Below are 20512 nucleotides of genomic sequence, written 5' to 3' on the forward strand. Positions count from 1 at the left end.
TGATATAAAAGTTATTTCAAAATAACACAAGCCTTGAACCTCCACTGAGAGACTTGATATCTCTTTTTAGAATATCCAAATCTACTCTGATAGCTTTACTGGGGGTATCATAACACTCTCAGTAATTTGCCATACTTTAAGGATGAAAGAATCTATGCTGCCATCAGCTTGGTTTATTTACATGACACCTTTCTGATGGATGAAAAGTGTGGCTATTGGCTTGTTTTATTTTTGTGTTTCAAAGTGAGCACCTGAAACATGGACTATATGCTCCTGATTAAAGCATCTTTACTTTATAACTTATTAATTGCTAATTATATTTTATTAATTTGGTCTTTATCTGTTATCTACTTGACTGATTTCTTGGAAAGGGGTATTGGAAAGGTGTAGGCATGGAAGAAAATTGCTAAGGCCTTAACTGTTCTAACCATCTGTTCTAACCATCATGGGTCTGATTATATATATGTGGAGGTATCTATAATATCTAGAGATCCTAGACAAACGTATTCTAAAGTGATTTCCTCGTTTATTTAAAATGTTTAAAATTATTTCTTTCCTTTTGGATCCTGTCTTTGTCAGGGTTTCTATTCCTGCACAAAACATCATGACCAAGAAGCAAGTTGGGGAGGAAAGGGTTTATTCAGCTTACATTTCCACACTGCTGTTCATTACCAAAGAAAGTCAGGACTGGAACTCAAGCAGGTCAGGAAGCAGAGCTGATGCAGAGGCCATGGAGGGGTGTTTTTTTTAACTGGCTTGCCTCCACTGGCTTGCTCAGCTTGCTTTCATATAGAACCCAGGACTACCAGCCCAGGGATGGTACTGCCCACAAGGGGCCCTCCCCATTGATCACTAATTGAGAAAATGCCTTACAGCTGGATCTCATGGAGGCATTTCCCCAACTGAAGCTCCTTTCTCTGTGATAACTCCAGCCTGTGTCAAGTTGACATAAAACTTGTAGTTTTCTAAAGTCCTATAAGATGTTCTGTATACACAACTCACATATTTTCTTAACCCTTTCATGTGTACATAACAAGCTGTGAGTGTTTTTTCAGCATTCCACAGTCAACAAGGGAATATGTTGACTATGTGCAATAAATTCCTCCTCTCTCACCTCACTGTAAAAACTCCAGCATTAAAAGGGAATCTGGCAATCAAGAACACAAGAAGTTCCTTACTTGAAGCTGACTCACCTTCACAAACTGAGCCTGCTTGTCCATGTCCTTTAGGGTCATAAATTACACTCATTTCTGCTTTGGATAAGACTGAAATATATCTTTCTCAGGCATTTGAAATCTTACTTCTTCTTTAGAGACTTTAGGGTACTGAGGTCAGATGGTTGGCAGCTTGGGGCCAAGTAGGTCTGGGATGCTCACATCTGGTAACACTCAATCAGTGATTCACAAAGGACTCCAGTTCAAGCATCAATAATTAGTAGAGTTTATTTTATTGTCTTTGGGTATCATAATATTTACAGTTCTCGTGATGCTTGAGATGCAACTCCAATGCTGGTAGCTACAGAGAACCAGAGGCATTGGGGGTGCTCATCTCAGGCATTAGCACTTTCATTCACTCATTTTGGGAATGGTTCTGAATACTTTTCTCTAAGAATAAAATCCCCAGTGAGGAAGTGGTGTTGTGAGAAATGGAGAAGGAAAAGCAGTCTGTTCGATATCGAAAGCTAAACTTCCCTGATATTTACCAACTCTCCACCTTTATGAAGAAAAGTTTAATCTCTTGTAGTCTCTCTTTATTAACTGATTGATTTTGTATATGTTAATGTGTGTGTGAGTGTGTGTATGTGAGTGTTTTTGTGTGCATGTGTGTATGAGTGTGTGTGTGTGTATGTGTGTGTGAGAGTGTGTGTTGAATGACATAGAGCACATGCAGAAGTCAGCAAACAACTTTCATGAGTCTGTCCTCACCTTCCACTGTGTGGGTTCACAGGGTCAAACTTGCATTATTAGGCTCAGTGGTAAGCACCTTTATCTGCCAAGTCAATGTTAACATCTCCAATTTTGGGCAATATTTCATTACCCACAACTCCAGATAGTGAAGTAGTTTATGTGCCAGACTATTTTATGCTCATATAATTTTGTCTGCTGAAATGTTTATGCTGTTGGTATACTAGAAAATGGAATATTTGTACTAGTCAGGTATCTCTCATCCCTGTATCATAGTGGCTAGGAATAAAAGTCATTGCTATCTTGGAGCTCTTTCTTTCTTTGTTTCTTTATTTCTTTCTTTGTTTCTTTCTTTCTCTCTCTCTCTTTCTTTCTTTCTTTCTCTCTTTCTTTCTATTAAATATTTTAATTTACATTTCAAATGTTATCCCCTTTCTTGGTTTTCTCTCTGAAAACCCCCTATCCACTCCTCCTTCTCCTGCTCACCAACCCACCCACTCCTGCTTCCTCCCCCTTTGCTCCCATCTGTCCCTCTTTCCTTTCTCCCACCCTAACCTTTCTCCCCACCATCTTTTCTTTCTTTGTTACATAAACTAGATGAACAATAAAAGCTACATGAACATTAGAACATGTGGACTCAATGCCAGAATGTGGCTGAAGACAGAAAGGCATCATTTGAGGTTGATTTGCCTGTTCCAACATTGAAGATGCATTTCTGCATTTCTACATCTCTGCATGAGGACTAGGGGAAAGATGATTTGTTGGTCATCACTGTGTGAGTAAATAGAGAAAAACTTAACTGAGATCTATTCCAGGGGCATAAAGGTCTGCAAAATCCCAGGTCGTTTCCAGGATTCAGACCTGCTGATGTCTTTTGAACTGATGTTTGGTTTTCTCCATGGCACATGATGCTCATTCTCCTTTTTAGTCCTCTTGCTGCTTAGTTCATTCATTTACTATACCATCACACCGGGAGCCCCATGTGCTAGGTTCTGGTTTAGGGGTAAGTCTTATCCTGGGACAATCCTCTCATAGAACTTCTTGATCATCTTCATGAGGTAGAGTCTTATATCATGACATGTTATAGTCAATATTGCAACTAAAATTAAATGATGTTAAAAGATAATGACAAATGGAGGACACAGATAGGTAGACTTCTAGGCTTACTGCATATAGTCTAGCGATTGTTGGATGCTTTCCTGTGTCTCAAGTCTCTCATCTGTGAAACATGGATAGCACTAACTTCTTTAGAGAGATTTTGACAGAATTGTATGATCTTACTGAGAACACTACTGAACATAAAAGAGACCCAGATATTTCTCTTTTTCTAAAAATTGAAACAAACAATAATCTCTTAAGTTAGTGAGAATAGGTATCATTATTTATTTTTGTACTTTTTTTTATTAAACTAACAAATTTATTTTAAAATATACAGCTCAGTATTGACATTTTTAAGTCATCAAAATAATTTACAATAGTTAAATGCCTTTTAAATATACATGATATATTCTGAAGCTAAAAGTAATATTCACTCAACCAGTTTTAAAAATCTATTTGGAACATTAAACATGATAGAAATAGAAAAAAATCTCTTATGAAGTCCTCTATGAAGGGAAATTGTGAGAGATTCCTAATTAGACAGAAACCATTCTATCTCCAAGGGAGAATACATGGGACAATTGTGGCTTCATGAGTTGGGTCGTGTTCCTTCTGTTTCTATTTTGGGAAATAGTTTGAAGAATATTGATATTAGGTCTTCTTTAAAGGTCTGATAGAATTCTGCACTAAACCCATCTGGTCCTGGGGTTTTGTTTGTTTGTTTGTTTGTTTGTTTGTTTTTTTTTGGGGGGGGTTGGGAGACATTTAATGATTGCTTTGATTTCTTTAGGGATTATAGGATTGTTTAAATGGTTTACCTGATCCAGATTTGACTTAGGTATTTGGTATCTGACTAGAAAATTGTCCATTTCATCCAGATTTTCCAGTCTTGTTGAATATAGGCTTTTGTAGTAGGATCTGATGATTTTTTGAATTTCCTTAGTGTCTGTTGTTATATCTCCCTTTTTATTTCTGATTTTGTTAATTTGGATACTGTCTCTGTGTACTCTGGTTAGTCTGCCTAAGGGTTTATCTATCCTGTTGATTTTCTCAAAAACAAACAAAAAACAAAAACAAAAACAAAACAAAACAAAAACCCTCCTGGTTTTGTTGATTCTTTGCATAGTTTCTTTTGCTTCTACTCGGTTGATTTCATCCCTGAGTTTGATTATTTGCTGCTATCTACTCCTCTTGGGTGAATTTGCTTCTTTCTGTTCTAGAGCTTTCAGGTGTGCTGTTAAGCTGCTAGTGTATGCTGTCTCCAGTTTCTTTTTGGAGCCACTCAGAGCTATGAGTTTTCCTCTTAGCACTGTTGTCATTGTGTCCCATAAATTTGGGGATAGTATGCATTCATTTTCATTAAGTTCTAAAGTACTTAATTTCTTTTTTATTTCTTCCTTGACAAAGTAATCACTGACTAGGGTGTTTTTCAGAGTCCATGTTTATGTGGGCTTGCTGTTATTTTTGTTGCTATTAAGGACAAGCCTTAGTTCATGGTGCTCCGATAAGATGCATGGGATTATTTCAATCTTCTTGCATCTGCTGAGGCCTGTTTTGTGACTGAATACATGGTCAATTTTGGAGAAGGTATCATGAGGTACTGAGAAGGTATATTCTTTTGTTTTAGGATGTAATGTTCTAGATATATCTGTTAAATCCATTTTGTCCATAACTTCTAATAGTTTCAATGTGTCTCTGTTTGGTTTGTGTTTCCATGATATGTCCATTGATGAGAGTGGGATGTTGAATTCTCCCACTATTATTGTGTGAGGTGCAATGTGTGTTTTGAGCTCTAGTAAAGTTTCTTTAATAAATGTGGGTGGCCTTGCATTTGTAGCATAGATCTTCAGAATTGAGAGTTCTTCTTGGTAGACTTTTCCTTTGATGAGTATGAAGTGCCCTTCCTTATCCTTTTTGATATCTTTTGGTTGAAAGTTGATTTTATTCCATATTAGAATGGCTACTCCAGCATGTTTCTTGGGACCATTTGCTTGGAAAATTGTTTTCCAGCTGTTTACTCTGAGGTAGTATCTGTCTTTGACACTGAGGTGGATTTCCTGTATGCAGCAAAATGCTGGGTCCTATTTATATATCTAGTTTGTTATACTATTTATTTTTATTGGAGAATTTAGTCTATTGATGCTAAGTGATAGTAAGGAATAGTGATTGTTGCTTCCTGTTATTTTTGATGTTTTTTTGTTTGTTTGTTTGTTTGTGTGGCTATCTTCTTTTGGGTTTGTTAAAAGAAGATTACTTTCTTGCTTTTTTAGGGTGTAGTTTCCCTCCTTGTGTTGGTTTTTCCATCTATTATCCTTTGTAGGGCTGGACTTGTGGAAAGATATTGTGTTAATTTGTTTTTGTCATGAAATATCTTGATTTCTCCATCTATGGTAATTGAGAGTTTTGCTGGGTATTTGTGTTATCTTAGAGTCTGTTTAACATCTGCCCAGGATCTTCTAGATTTCATAATATCTGGTGAGAAGTCTCATGTATTTCTGATAGGTCTGGCCTTAAATGTTACTTGACCTTTCCCCCTTACTGCTTTTAATATTCTTTCTTTGTTTTGTGCAATTGTTGTTTTGACTATTATGTGATGGGAGGAGTTTCTTTTCTGGCCCAATATATTTGAGGTTCTGTAAGCTTCTTGTATGCTCATGGGCACCTATTTCTTTAGGTCGAGGAAGTTTTCTTCTATAATTTTGTTGAAGATATTTACTGGCCCTTTAAATTGGGAATCGTCACTCTCTTCTATACCTATTTTCCTTAGATCTGGTCTTCTCATTGTATCCTGAATTTCCTGGATGTTTTGGGTTAGGAGCTTTTTGCATTATCTTGCAATGTTCTATGGTATCTTCTGCACCTGAGATTCTCTCTTCTGTCTCTTGTATTCTTTTTGTGATGCTTACATATATGACTTTTGATCTCTTCCCTAGATTTTCTATCCACAATTGTCTACTTTTGTGATTTCTTTATTATTTCTATTTCCATTTTTAGATCCTGGAAGGTTTTGTTCAATTCCTTCCCCTGTTTGGTTGTGTTTTCCTGTAATTCTTTAAGGGATTTTATCTGTGTTCACCTGTATTTCTTTAAGGGAGTTATTTATATCCTTCTTAAAGTCCTCTATCATAGTCACGAGATGTGATTTTAAATCAGAGTTTTACTTTTCTGGTATGTTGGGGTATCCAGGACATGCTGTGTTGGGAGAAGTGGTTTCTGATGATGCTAAGTAGCCTTGGTTTCTGTTGCTCATGTTCTTGCCCTTACCTCTTTCCACCAGGTTATCTCTGGTGTTAGCTGGTCTTGCTGTCTTAGCTGACTGTGGCTTGTCCCTCCTGCAAGCCTGTGTCAGTACTCTTGGGAGACCAATTCTCTGTTAGGAATTTGGTTATGGGAGCTTTGGCACAGGTTGAGTTTGGGAGTGCAGACGGAAACCAGAAGGATCCTGTCTCGGGTTCTTGCATTCTGTTGGCTCTGGGTGAGTCCCTCTTGGGCCAGGAATTTGAGCAGAAGTGGTAGTCTTACCTGTGCTCACAGGTGTGCCGTTATTCCTGGGAATTCAGCTCTCTCCCAATGGTATTTATGTATGAAGCAGTGTGGCACAGGATCAGCTCTGGGCACTGTGTCACAGGATTAGCTTAAGGTGCAGATGTAAACTGTCCCAGGCTGCTCCTTAGTTCCTGTGTTCTTAGGTCTCTGGGGCTGGTCCCTCAGAGCAGAAGTGGTGGTCTTACCTGTGTTCACAGGAGTGTTCACACTTCTGGGGAGACCAGCTGTTTCCTAGGCATAGGATCAGCTACTGGTGCAGACAGAACCCTGGTGTCATTGTTTATGGGATTTTTTTTTCTGAGTTACTATTGAAGGCTTAATGATAGATGGGACATTTATTTTGTCACTCTCTTTGGAGTTCATAGCATATCATGAAAGAAGTGTAGGTAGAGTTCAGGAGCTGAATGAAGGGTCAGGGCTATGGAGAACTAAATTCTAGGTAATGGGGAATTCATAGCAGTTGTGATTGTCTGCATGAGATCTGCATGAGATTAGTTTCACCAATAACATGTCACTGGGGAAGGGGAGATCAGATTTATAACCGTTAATGGGGGCAAGAAGTTAAGATTTCTGTAATGGTGCAGCTAGTGGCCAAGATGTCCATGTACCTTTAAACCAGCCCTCACCCAAGCTGCTGTGAGTAACCATAACAAAATTTAGTGAGTCACAAAACAAATAAAAGAAACCAAACCAGAACAAACCAGAAGGACATAAGAGTAAAACGGGACTCAGTTCCAAGGAAGAAGAAGAAGAGAAGGAGGAGAAGGAGGAGGAGGAGGAGGAGGAGGAGGAGGAGGAGGAGGAGGAGGATTATTAGTGGGATATCACCAAGAGTAGGATGTGGACAAGAACAGGTAATGGAATGTGAATATGATCAAGATACCTTACATACACATGTGAAAATTTATGGGCATTTTAGGAATCTGTTTATGGTGCACAGCTAATATATGCTAGAAAAGAATTAAAATGGGATTTCTCAATTGATCTGACCAATGGCTTTAATTAACTTTTTAGTGGAAGATGAATTTCACACATACTCCTTTAGCATGGGAGATGTTACCCCTCATAATGAATTTTCCTGAGAAAGAATTCTTTCCCCCTTAATATGCTTAAAAACATTTACAGTACTAAGAAAAAATTTATTCAATCATTTTGCTATTGAAACACATCTCCAAAAGATATGAAATATCTATGTGACTACTAATAAAGTGTACATATTGTCTAGAAAAATCATTTCTTGCTTTAAAGATCAAAGACAAATTGGTATTCATCCTTGGGTGGCTACTGGTCTGCTTTCACAATTCTTAAATTTATATTTATATCTTGAAATCATTATACAGTTTACTTGGTGAGATTCTGTATGTTAATCAAGAAATAAAGTTGATTTACCTATCTGACTCATAGATACCATTTTTGTGTGTGAGTGTGAAATTGAGTGCAGATCTACAAGGACAACTGCTCAGGCTATAGAACAGCTATAAAGCTAAACTTTGGAGTTTTATAGGTAGAATTAGGAAAGTAGGATAGGTGTATGAAGTAGATACTGACAGATATGTGATGTTCTACTCTTTGAATTATATTTCTGTATCAAGAATTTTATGAACGTTTATTACTATCAGGAATGCCTTTTAGGGTGAGTTCAAGAAGTTTTCTGTAAGTCAGTGGTGAGACCTTGACCAAGGAGGGCTGCTTATTTGAGTATTATATGATATCTTATTCTTAAGGATCTACCCAGATAGATTGAAATTTTAATAGAAGTTATTATCATGTATATTCTACAGAATATGATTAATGTTAGTTGTAATTTGTTTTCTGTTGTACTTAATATATTTAAATTTTGAATGAAAGATGTAAATGTTTTGTAGTATAGAGGGCCAAATAGGAAAACATGACAATAATTCTTCTTTGTTTGCTCTGTCTTGGTGGATTGTAGTCTTTTTCTAGACCTTACCAGGAAATGTTGGTGGAAGAATGAAGATATTGATGAAGAAAAGTATATATAAAAATATGTTGGTGACCCATACTCAACAAAATAACACCAAAACAGAAGGATATGCTGTTTGATATACCTAATAGTTCTTAAATGGAGACATATTTCCACTTAACATAATTCTGTAGAGTAAGGTTTGATTCCCTTGGGTAACATAAGTTTTACATGAAGCTTGAATGAGAACTCTTCTAAATAGAAGGTTCCAGTTGACTGGAAAGCTTATGACTCACAGATGAGAAAAGAAATACCAGAATAAGAAACAGGTATACACTATTTCAAACTTTTATGTCTTAAAAGAGAAGTGGAAAACCATTTAAGCCAAGTGGCCCATGTGAGCAGTACAGTTGGTGAAGAAAAGATGTCCAGAGACAGACAGGTAGAAGGCAGATTCAGTGCAGTTTCTTCAGGAGGCGGTGAACTTGAGAGGGCTGGAACCATGGTAGCCAGAGTGGCGGCACACCTCCTGTTGTTGCAGAAGGCTAAGTGGGTCATGAGAGTTTGTAGCGCACACTCAGAGATTCCTTCCTTCTGCACAAGCCTGCCTGGGTCCTCTGGGAAAGATAGCTGAGGCTTCCTGCTAGGGTGACTCCAGTTCCCAATAGAGAGCGATAGACTGAGGAAATATGGAGAAGAAAGGGCTAAATGTTGAAGATGCAGGAGGAACAAAGTGCTCATCTCTAAGAAACGAAGGGGAAAGGTCAGTGAGATCCTTTAGGTAGGCTCATGTGCCCATAATACTTTTTAAAAATTAAAGTAAGAAAAATAATAAATATCTCCTAGCACCCTGTAAGTAAGCTTCTATTGGCTCAGATAATGATGGATTTATGGAAGAAACACTGAGAATCCTATCTTCTAAATTTGTAGGATGCAGGTTCTTCCATCGAGCACATTTCAATTTTTCCTAGTTTGTGAGTCTCTAAATCTTACCCATGAAAACAAAGTGAACCAAGCTTTAAAAACTATTAACAAATATATTTATTGTGGTGGCTTTCTCTCCTACTAGATACACCTTGTTAGAAAGTAGTATCCCTTTAGTTCCAGGTGGACCCATAGGCAGGTAATAAAATAGTTTTCCCCTCCTTTAAGAAAGAAAACACTCAACTTTGCAAACATGTCACATTCTTCTTACACTTTTGTTTTCCATAAAGTTAGAATTTTCTTCTAGTAAGCATGGTTTTACGTTTGGAAGAAAGGTACAGGTACATGTTTACAGACTTATATAAACCAAGGAGTAGTGGAAGATCAACCACACAGTGCTAATATAGATTGGAGCCCTGTTCCAGGTGACAAAACCCCTCACGGTTCTGGAAAGCACAAGATGGTCTCCAGCTCTATGATTTCTTCCACAGCTTGCCTTATTCCAACTCCACACAATATATTTAACTCTATTATGCATGTTCAACTTCTTGCAGAGGAGGGCAACAGAAGTAATCCTAAACCACTTGCTTCTGTGATGATTAACTCTAGGATTCAAAATGCCAGGCCCTAATTCTGAGCATTCACTAGTTCTCCGGGACAAATCCACCCTGTACATGGAGCCATGATTCTCTCCCCTAACAAATCTTGGTTTTGAGGGACACTGCATTTTTGAAGTTGTAGAATTACCTTTTGCTTCTTAAAGACAATTATTCGAAGTATATTTTTTATAAAGAAAAGATGATTCTTCTCCAGCTGTCGTCATTACATTGAGGATATCTTATAGCTTATTGATAATTATGTACAAATTTTCTCATCTTTTAAAAATACACAGAAGCACATAAGATAACCGTCTGAAAGTATCCCTTCTTTGAACATTTGGCTCTTTGCTGTTTACTATGTTTGTATGAAGACTATAGCAACTATTAGGAATGTTGTTTAGACAGAGTGGTAACTGATGTGTTGTCCATTTGTGGTTCTAATGGCTAGAACACCTGTCCTGGACATCTGGTTGAGATAGCAGCATCATGAGTCTACAGTAACCTTGCAGGACCCTCTAGTGTACAGTGCTGACTGATACCGATTTCTGTTGCTTGTCTCGGGCTCTTCTCTTCTGCTGCTGCTGCCTCTCTTTGTTTTCCTGCTGGTCTGGGGTCTCACTGCTGGACTCCAAACCCTTGCTGTCAGAGGAGGAGCTTGTTTCCTTTCTTTCTTCTTTATTGAGTTTTTTTCGTTTTCTCTCTCTTCCCTTTTTTCCTAAAATAAAAGGACACTCATTTAAAAAATCCTATTCCATTATATCCTCCTTGGTTATTTTAACATGCTAAAAGGAGCAGTTTTTCCCCTCAAGTTACATATCATACTCATAGATAACAAACATATGCTCTTTAAGCCTTTTCACTCAGCTGTTTTTGTTAAACCAATAGAATTTGTATGACTAACAGAGTTAAGGGATTTACTTCACATGATAGTCGCTTATGCATACCAAAGGAGAAACTTTACATATATTTTTACCATATGAAAACTATTGATATGTAATTTATCTGGTTCATATTTAAGGCATTATTTTATACTCAAATTTAGAAAAAGCAGCTACATATTTGCAAGCTGTGGTGATATTAGCATGTTACCTCAGAGAAGAGAATTGATTTGCACAAAAAATACAGAAATAATAGTTCATAATGCATACCAACGTAATTACACTTTACTTTAGCACAAAACGAAATTAATTTGCATTGAAATTTCTCTATGTGTGGGGTGTGTTGATATAATTTATCAATATATCAATATACCAATAGTATAACTTACAAGGAAAGAAACATTTTGTTTTCAATTGATCAGGCAGATATTTCTCAGATGTATGCTTTATTCCATAGAGGTTCTTGACCTTAAACTGGGTTTCTAACACAGACATAACTCAGACTCATACTATGAGATGATTACTTTTTCCATTGAAATCAATATGTCTATAAAGGTATTCATGTGGGTAAGCACACTGTATCACATATGGAGCAAGAATGAATGGTAAATTTTATTCAATTTTATAGAATAACTATGAAAACTATGGTGAGTATTTTGCCAATATGCCAAATCAAATAGATTTTTTTCCTATTTCCTTAAGAATAGAAAATTAATCAGGAGAACTTTTTTTTTTCATAAAACGTATCATTTTGAAGGCTATGGTTTTAGTAAGATCACATATATAACAATAAGAAATTATTTATACTCAGATCAATTCATTATAAATTAAAACTTGGAACCAACTAGTCTTTGATGTGACAATTCTTAATTAAACATTTATACCCCACACTCTGAGCCATGCAAACTTTGAAATCTGTCTGTCTACACTGAGGCATTATGGATGAAAGTACTTCAGAAAAATTATTTGTGTGATAGAACCAAAATATTTGTATGTCCTGCAACAGACTGCAAATATTGAATTTGGTGGTTTGGCCTCTCTCCTGGTGCTCTGGTTACAGAATCCTAGGGAATCACAGTGTTATTAATACTTGATATGTATACTAGAGACACCTCAGTCTCCTCAGATTAATGGCTTGATGCCATGAATAGCTTTGTCATGAGTATTTATAAAACCTTCAGAAAATTGCTTCAGAAAATTTTACTGGTTGAGTTTAACAAAGTTCATGTTGAGCACTAGTAGGACAATTAGTAAAAAATGAGAGACTCGAGGAGGCTGAAACAAGTATCAGATTGCTAAGTTATTCGAGGGACATGGAGTTGGACAAAAGCAGCCGGCTATGACTTCTAAACTCAATTACTTATCCACTGATTTGCTGAGTTCATTTTTCTATTTCCATTAAGGAGTATTGTGTTGCTAAGATTTCTAAAGATAGATCCCGGGACTTCTTGTTGGTTTTAATGACATATTGGTAGAGCTGCCTTGAGTAAAGAAACTAAACAGACAAACAAACAAACAAACAAACAAGCAACCCTGACGAGCAAATTTACCTTTCTGATCATGCAGCATAATTTTAGCTGCATAACACTTCATAGTCCTAGGCAATGCTAGTTTCCCCACACACTGTTCTTCCTTCTCAGGTGGTACTTGCAAGCAATGGATGACATAGTATCTCTAGTTTTAGGGTATTTGAGTTCAATTCTAAAACTAGTCAACAAAAATCATTCCAAAGTTTTACAGGAATTATTGACCTAAAAATATTATTTCAAAGAAAATTGCCCAGAAGTTCAGTGTTTGACATTGTTCTCTTGATGATGACCCAACATATTACAGCTGTGATCCTAGCCATAATTTTTTAGAAACATAAGAAATGTATTGTTTCTTTTTCAGTTATGGTTTGATGTAAATGTTCTTTTGGTCACTTGTCACAACCAACTCATCTTCCAAGCTATTTCTGTTTATTAACAAACTGATATGAATATTTCTTAAGACAGTCAGAATCATTCTGGGAAGTATCTTGAAGTTTAGTATTATGACTTTATTAGCCATTAAATAGCTATATACTCTGGACACTAAGTGAAAAGGGAGGCTCAGCTAAAGCAACAGGAAACTAGCACACTGTGCATGGTTGCTGTTCACTGGAGGGTTACTGTGCAAGAGGAAAAAAATGGGATTATTCTTTTCCTCACAGGCCATGTGTTAGTAGTTGGAAATGTTCACTATTTTTCGGCACAAATAACACATTATTACTCTTGTCCAAGAAATAAAATAGTCATGCCCAGAGTGGCTGCAGTCCATTAAAAAATCACGTGCATTTTGGGATAATTTTGTAAGGTTTTCATTAAAGGGACTTCTGTTTTTATTGTAGTAACTTGGTGAGTTTTCATTGATGTGGTTAATATTTATTTTGTGACTCTTTTGCAATTTTGCAAACTGAGTATTTCAATTAAAATAATCTGCTCTCTCTCTCTCTCTGTGTGTGTGTGTGTGAGAGAGAGAGAGAGAGAGAGAGAGAGAGAGAGAGAGAGAGAGAGAGAGTGTGTGTGTGTGTGTGTATGTGTGTGTGTGTTACCCTTCACTGCATATACATGTGTATGGTACTCATGATTATGTGTAGGTGGACCTGACTGGATTGAGACAGATTCTAATGATTAAAAGAACATTCATTTCCCACTGTGTTCTAGCTATATGAAGTAAGTTTGAGAGGAAATAATCAAAGAGAAATTCCCCTATAGGTAATTGAGTGCAATCTGAACCTGCTAAGGTTTGAGTGTCCTCTTTAGAACTCATGTTAAAATTTAATTGCCATGGTAACCATAGTTTTGAAGGGGTTTGGAAAGGGTGACTGCATTGAAGGAAATCTACCCTTGCAAATAGATTAATATTGTTCTCATGGCAATGGGTTATTGTAGGGATGGATTCCTGATAACAAGAACAAGTTTGCCCCCATTTCTTCTTTCTGCCACACACACACACACACACACACACACACACACACACACACACACACACTCACACACACACACACACTTTTCTAACATTAACCATGTAGTTGGAGTTGGGGAATCATCATGAAAGAGCAGTACAGCATTCTTAGATTTCTGGTCTCCAGATCCATGTGATAAGTAAGCTTCTATTGTTTATAACATAGTCTGTGAGAGTCTTTTAGAAAAGCAGAAAATAGACCAACATAGTCATAGTCTTGTAGAGAGCCACTTGCTGTTCAGTTTTAGATACCATCCTTAGTGTCAGAGAACACTGTTCAGATTCTTTCTCTAATACAAGGAGTTGCGTAACCTTTTGCAAGTTTTTGATAAGCCTCGGGATTAACTGATACTTCAAATACAAACAGTTCTTTCTGTTTGCTAAACTTATCAAAGGTTGAGTAAGATGTTTGTAGAACACTTAGCATGGTGCCTGACATGGCAGTCATGTGGTAAACAAAAGCTAATATTGTGATTCTACAGCATCAATATGTTGTTGGTTTTCACCTAATGCTCTAACCTGAGCCAACATGTGAGACATAGGGAGGAGCATGACAACTGTGGTCACATGCCTAGCTGAGGTGGAGGCAACCACAGGCTCGCACAGGGAACATACAGGAAGCATAGGCCTCCTCTAAGAGAGACTTAAAATAATTCCACAGATCACTTTTAAGTTAAACCTAAAAGAAGGACAGTTTGCCAGGCTGATGAAAGAAGATGTCAGGGTAGGCAATGGTAGTTTCATCAGAGACTATATATAGGAAGTTACTGAGGAGTGCTGGATTCAACTGCCACATTTGGAATTTGCCCTGAAGTGTCAGTGTTACTGAAAACTCTGGAAGGACAACTATCAGAATCCCAGAATATGGCAGAGTTTAGAGATTTGTGTGCTAAGTTTTGATGGGGGGAAAAAAGAAAGAAACCAGCAACCACATATTTTAATATGTGACATTTCAGTTTCCAGAATCATGTTATCTGTAGCAAATCCACAAAGGGAGTTCAGCTGGTATTTACAATTAAGTCTTAAAGTTTTATGCTTTTAATTTTTGTCAGTTTCCCACCCGCACACAAACCACACAAACATATTCATCTCCTTATGCCCTCCCTTACGAGACTAACTTTCCAAAGGGTAACTGGAATCTCTATGCAGACAATGATGCCACACATGAATTAAGGACTATAAAAATTAGCATCACAAATGTGAATATATGATAGATAATGTTGAGATTGTGAAATTATTTTCTACTAATGAAAAACAATATATAGCCTTTTGCATAAACACTATCTAGACTCTTCTATAGATCTGGTTCTAAATATTGATGACATTTTAAAATGCAAGTTATTACACACAGTGTCTGGAGACTAAGACTGGGATTTTATAAAGAGTGGAGTTAGCAAGTACAGTTGGACTTTATTTTTCTCCTCCTCCCTCCCTTCTCTCCTTCCTTCCTCCCTCCCTTCCTTCTTTCCTTTCCCTCTCCTTCGTTCTTCTTTAAGTATTTTCTTTTATTCCCAATGTTTTTATTTGAAATAGAATTACATCTCTTCTTCCCTCCCTTTGCTCCCTCCAGCCCCTCCCAGCTACCCTGCCTCAAATCACTTTCTATTTTTATGTCCTTTGCCACTCTCACATTGACAGGATCATTTTCTTTGCTGCTGTTACATATGTTACACACACACCCACACACCCACACATATATATATGTATCTGTGTCTTAAATACATAATCGTATACATATGTAATTATTGAAAAATAATTATGCATATAAATGTATATACAATCATATGTTATAAATTATTTATGATGTATATCATATATATGCAAACATACATATGCAACCTTTTGAGTTTATTTTGATATCTGTCACACCTGAAAACTGTATTTGTAGAGAAATAAAAGAAGCCAATTTTCTTAAATATATGCAATTAAAATTTAGTTGAGATCACATGGTTACTAATAACACATTTTTCATAACGGATGTAAAATTCACAATGGCTTATTTATCCTTGTAATTTGTAAGGAAAGTTTTTAAATTAGGTATATATAGAGCAGGAACTGAGATGAAAATTAGTTGCAAACCATGTCTTTAAAACATGTCCAAATCCAGCTATGACCAAAGAATGAATAAACTTTTAGAACTCAGAGCAGAATATATCTTGGATTGTTTTCTCCTCCTACATTCCATGTTACACATTGTGTATTATACATTAAAATTCTATGTGAAAACATAAGCCTTAGAATACATTCAATACTCGTTTAATCACAGTGTGAATATGAATGAGAAGTACCTTTCCTGGAATTATGAGTGCCAACAATTACTTAGATTATAAATGCCAGGGTTTGTTTTGTTTTGTTTTGTTTACCACTTAGAAATAGTTAAAGGGTTTATTTGTGAAGTTCTCCAAAATTCCATTAGGAGGAGCTAAGGAGCTTTAAGTAGTTCCCTTTGTTTCAAGAAAAGCTAGGCTAAACATTTTAGTAAAATCTAAAAGTGAAATAGACTTTTCCATTCTAGACTGAGATAGAAACACCAATTCTGTGACTCCAACCAAGTAGTGAAATAGCCCTTCAAAAAGATACAATTTACTCACTAGGCCTTTCGTGGAATTCAACCCATAGTAGCCCAGTAGCCCGTGGCTTTATATGTTAAAAGGGAGTTAATCTGATTTGTGAATCTAAGTTTGGTCATGTTTTTATGCACAAAAGATGCAAATTACAACTTTCATTAGTTTTAGTTACTATGTCACTAGAGGAAGGTTGCAAGGGATGGTGTCTGCTACTGTACAAGTATTTTTATGCAGCAATTATGATATGTTGTGTAGATACATACTTAAAAGGCCTTTGACCTCTAGGCTGTATAAACACAGGACGGCCTAACCCAGCATTGAAGAACACAGCTGAAATCCATCAAGACCAAATGTCCTCAGCTATATTATTACCCAGTAGAGCTGATTTGAGGAACATATTCAAGCCTTTTGTCCTCTTTTGCTTGTTTGTTTTTACTAAAATAGATCTGCTTATTGCCTCTACTGCAATTTTAAGAAATACAGTAAAAAAAAAAAAAAGTAAGAGACTAGATACCTTTTATAGACAAATTAGGCAGACACTTAATATCTTCAACTTGAAATTTAAAGCTATTCAAGTTATTGTCAGATTGTAGACAAATCAGTTTTGTTCCTTTTCCACTGGACTTGTAGGGGTTTTTAGATTAATTAGCCAAAGTTAATTTGACATATTAGTATGCATCTTACTACATACTGTTTTTTAGGTATAGTCTCCTGAAGTCATGTTTGCAGCATCAGCTGTCTGATCAATGGGGTCTGGTAAGACTTACATTGTGTTTTACCCTCAAATGGAAAAGCAGATTTTAAGAGGAGCTGCCTATTCTCATTATTCTCTTTTCAGAATTCAGAAGAATGAAAACGTTTAAGGTAAGACATTAGCTTGGTTGGAGGTGGAAGCAGAGAAACTCAAGATTCCTAAGGCAGCCCTCGGGGTTCTTGTCCTTTGTGACTTGTCCCTGCTTGCTTCCTCACCCACTTGGCTGGCCTTGAACTCCTCTTCCTGCTAATCTCTGTATTCCGCACCCCAATAATGTCTTCTCATCCCATATACTTGTTAACCGGCATCACAATTTCTAGAATCCTTTGCCTTACCTTAGACTCATGTTAAGTTATCTGGCCTCGTGACCTCATTAGGGCACCGTCCTTGCATTCTACCCTTTCCCCAAGCTTGGCTACTTTACTTAAGTTTCTTATGTAGGTGCCCTTGGTTTTCAGTGATGATTGCAGAGACTGGGTGCAATTCTGGAGGTGCAAGCCTGAAGTGCCACTTAGGAGGCTGAAGAAGGATCTCAGTCAAGTTCAAGGTAAGCCTGGGCAACTTAGTGAGACCTTGCTTCAAACTAAAACATAAAAAGGGAGCTGGGAGCTCAGGCGCAGAGTGCTCATCTGTCATGTGCATCCCTAACACAATTATTTTTTTTTTTCAAATTTCAGGCAACATATTTAAAACAGTAATGATCACCAAAATTCAAGGAGCCATTCTATGACCACATACATATGTAGTTAAAAATGTTGTGCCTGCAAGCTTTTTAACTTTTTGAAAATGAGAAAAATGAGTGATCACAAAACACAGTTGCCACTGCCTTTACTCCCTATATGAGCTTAACTCCACATATTTTTCCATGATAAAGTTTAGTTTATATACTAGGCATGTTAGGAGATTAACAATAAAAGATAAATATTAGTAAAAAAACAACTATAATAACATATTGCAATAAAAGTTATGTTGATGTGTCTTATTCTGTCTTTCATAATTGCTTATTTTCTGTATCCATCCCTGTTCTTGTGACATGGTGAGGTCTAAGGACTGGGATAAGGTGATGAGCTACTATACTCAGGTTACTGAAACATCAACAGTGCGATACAATGAGAGACCATGTAACTGAGATGACTATTTAAATGAGTATACATGATACACAAGGCACAAAGATGTTCTAGACACAAAGATGACTGCTGGTCTGAATGAATGGCACTCCGTAGCCTCCACATAAAACTGGGAACACTTGTACCTATATAGTTGGTGGTCAGAGACAGATAGAGCTTAGCCTAGTTGAAACATCAAGCAATGCCTCTTAAATATCCATGATATCTTCTGAAGCTAAAAGTAATATGAACTTAACCAGTTTTAAAAATCTATTTAGGATATTAAACATGATAGAAGTAGAAAAAATCTCTTAGGAAGTCCTCTGTGAGAAGAAATTGTGACAAGTTATTGATTCGAGAGATAGCTGTTCCATCTCAAATGGAAAATATGCGGTGTAACTGTCGTTAGTGTTCCTTCTGTTTTGAGAAATGGTTTGAAGAGTATTGGTATTAGGTCTTCTTTGAAGTTCTGATGGAATTCTGCACTAAACCCATCCTTTTTCTTTTCTTTTCTTTTCTTTTCTTTTCTTTTCTTTTCTTTTCTTTTCTTTTCCTTTCCTTTTTCCTTTCCTTTCCTTTTTCTTTTCCTTTCCTTTTTCCTTTCCTTTCCTTTTTCCTTTCCTTTCCTTTTTCCTTTCCTTTCCTTTCCTTTCCTTTTTCCTTTCCTTTCCTTTCCTTTTTCCTTTTTCCTTTCCTTTTTCCTTTTTCCTTTCCTTTTTCCTTTCCTTTCCTTTCCTTTCCTTTCCTTTCCTTTCCTTTCCTTTCCTTTCCTTTCCTTCCTTCTTTCTTTCTTTTTTTTTTTGGAAGACATTTAATGACTACTTCTATTTCTTTAGGGGTTATGGGATTAATTGGTTTACCTGATCATGATTTAATTAGGTATTTGGTATCTGTCTAGGAAATTGTCCATTTCGCCCAGATTCTCCAGTTTTGTTGAATATAAGCTTTCGTAGTAGGATCAGATGATTTCTTGAATTTTCGTAGTGTCTGTTGTTATATCCCTTTTGTTTCTGATTTTATTAATTGGGATACTGTCTCTCTGCACTCTGGTTAGTCTGGCTAAGGGTTTAATATTGTTGATTTTCTCAAAAAAACAACTCCTGGTTTTGTTGATTCTTTGCATAGTTCCCTTTCTTTCTACTTGGTTGGTTTCAGCCCTGAGTTTGATTATTTAGTACCATCTACTCCTCTTGGGTGTATTTGCTTATATCTGTTCTAGAGCTTTCAGGTGTAGTGTTAAGCTGCTAGTGTATGCTGTCTCCAGTTTCTTTTTGGAGCCACTCAGAGCTATGAGTTTTCTTCTTAGCACTGTGTCATTGTGTCCCATAAGTTTCGGTATCGAGTGCATTCATTTCCTTTTTTTTCCAATTTTTTATTATGTATTTTCTTCATTTACATTTCAAATGCTATCCTGAAAGTCCCCTATACCCTCCCCCAACCCTGCTCCCCTACCCACCCACTCCCACTTCTTGGCCCTGGTGTTCCCCTGTACTGGGGCATATACAGTTTGCAAGACCAAGGGGCCTCTCTTTCCAACGATGGCCTACTAGGCCATCTTCTGCTACATATGCAACTAGAGACACGAGCTCTCAGGGTACTGGTTAGTTCATATTGTTGTTCCACCTATAGGGTTATAGACCCCCCCTTCAGCTCCTTGGGCACTTTCTCTAGCTCCTCCATTGGGGACCCTGTGTTCCATCCAATAGCTGACAGTGAGCATCCACTTCTGTGTTTGCCAGGCACTGGAATAGCCTCACAAGAGACAGCTATATCAGGGCCCTGTCAGTAAAATCTTGCTGGATTATGCAATAGTGTCTGCGTTTGGTGGCTGATTATGGGATGCATCCCCGGGTGTGGAAGTCTCTGGATGGTCCATTCTTTTGTCTTAGCTCCAAACTTTGTCTCTGTAACTCCTTCCATGGGTGTTTTGTTCCCAATTCTAAGATGGGGCGAAGTCTAAAGTCTTTAAATTATTTTTTATTTATTCCTTGACCAAGTAATCACAGACTAGGTTTTTCAGCTTCAATGTGTATGTGGGCTTTCTGTTGTTTTTGTTGCTATTAATGACCAGCCTTAGTCCATGGTGTTCTGATAAGATGCATGGGATTATTTCAATCTTCTTGCATCTGTTGAGGCCTATTTTGTGACCAATTATATGGTCAATTTTTGCAGAAGGTATCATGAGGTACTGAGAAGAAGGTATATTCTTTTGTTTTAGGATGAAATG

At 36.9% G+C, this 20512-nt stretch overlaps 1 protein-coding gene across 1 annotated transcript in view; it reads right to left on the bottom strand.

Moving 5' to 3' along the window:
• Positions 1-8846: 8846 nt before the first annotated feature.
• The window catches only part of Rspo3 (R-spondin 3), an 84997-nt gene continuing 73331 nt past the window's right edge, over positions 8847-20512 (bottom strand). Inside the window, exons 5-6 of the mRNA XM_021174776.3 lie at positions 10535-10710; positions 8847-9151 (exon numbers count right to left, since the gene is read on the bottom strand). Of these exons, the coding sequence (XP_021030435.2) occupies positions 9116-9151; positions 10535-10710 (212 nt within the window). The 3' untranslated portion in view covers positions 8847-9115. The remainder of the gene's footprint in view (positions 9152-10534; positions 10711-20512) is intronic.

Source organism: Mus caroli, unplaced genomic scaffold (assembly GCF_978045245.1).
Source record: "Mus caroli unplaced genomic scaffold, Mus_caroli_1 scaffold_9, whole genome shotgun sequence".
NCBI classification, from domain to species: Eukaryota; Metazoa; Chordata; class Mammalia; order Rodentia; family Muridae; genus Mus; species Mus caroli.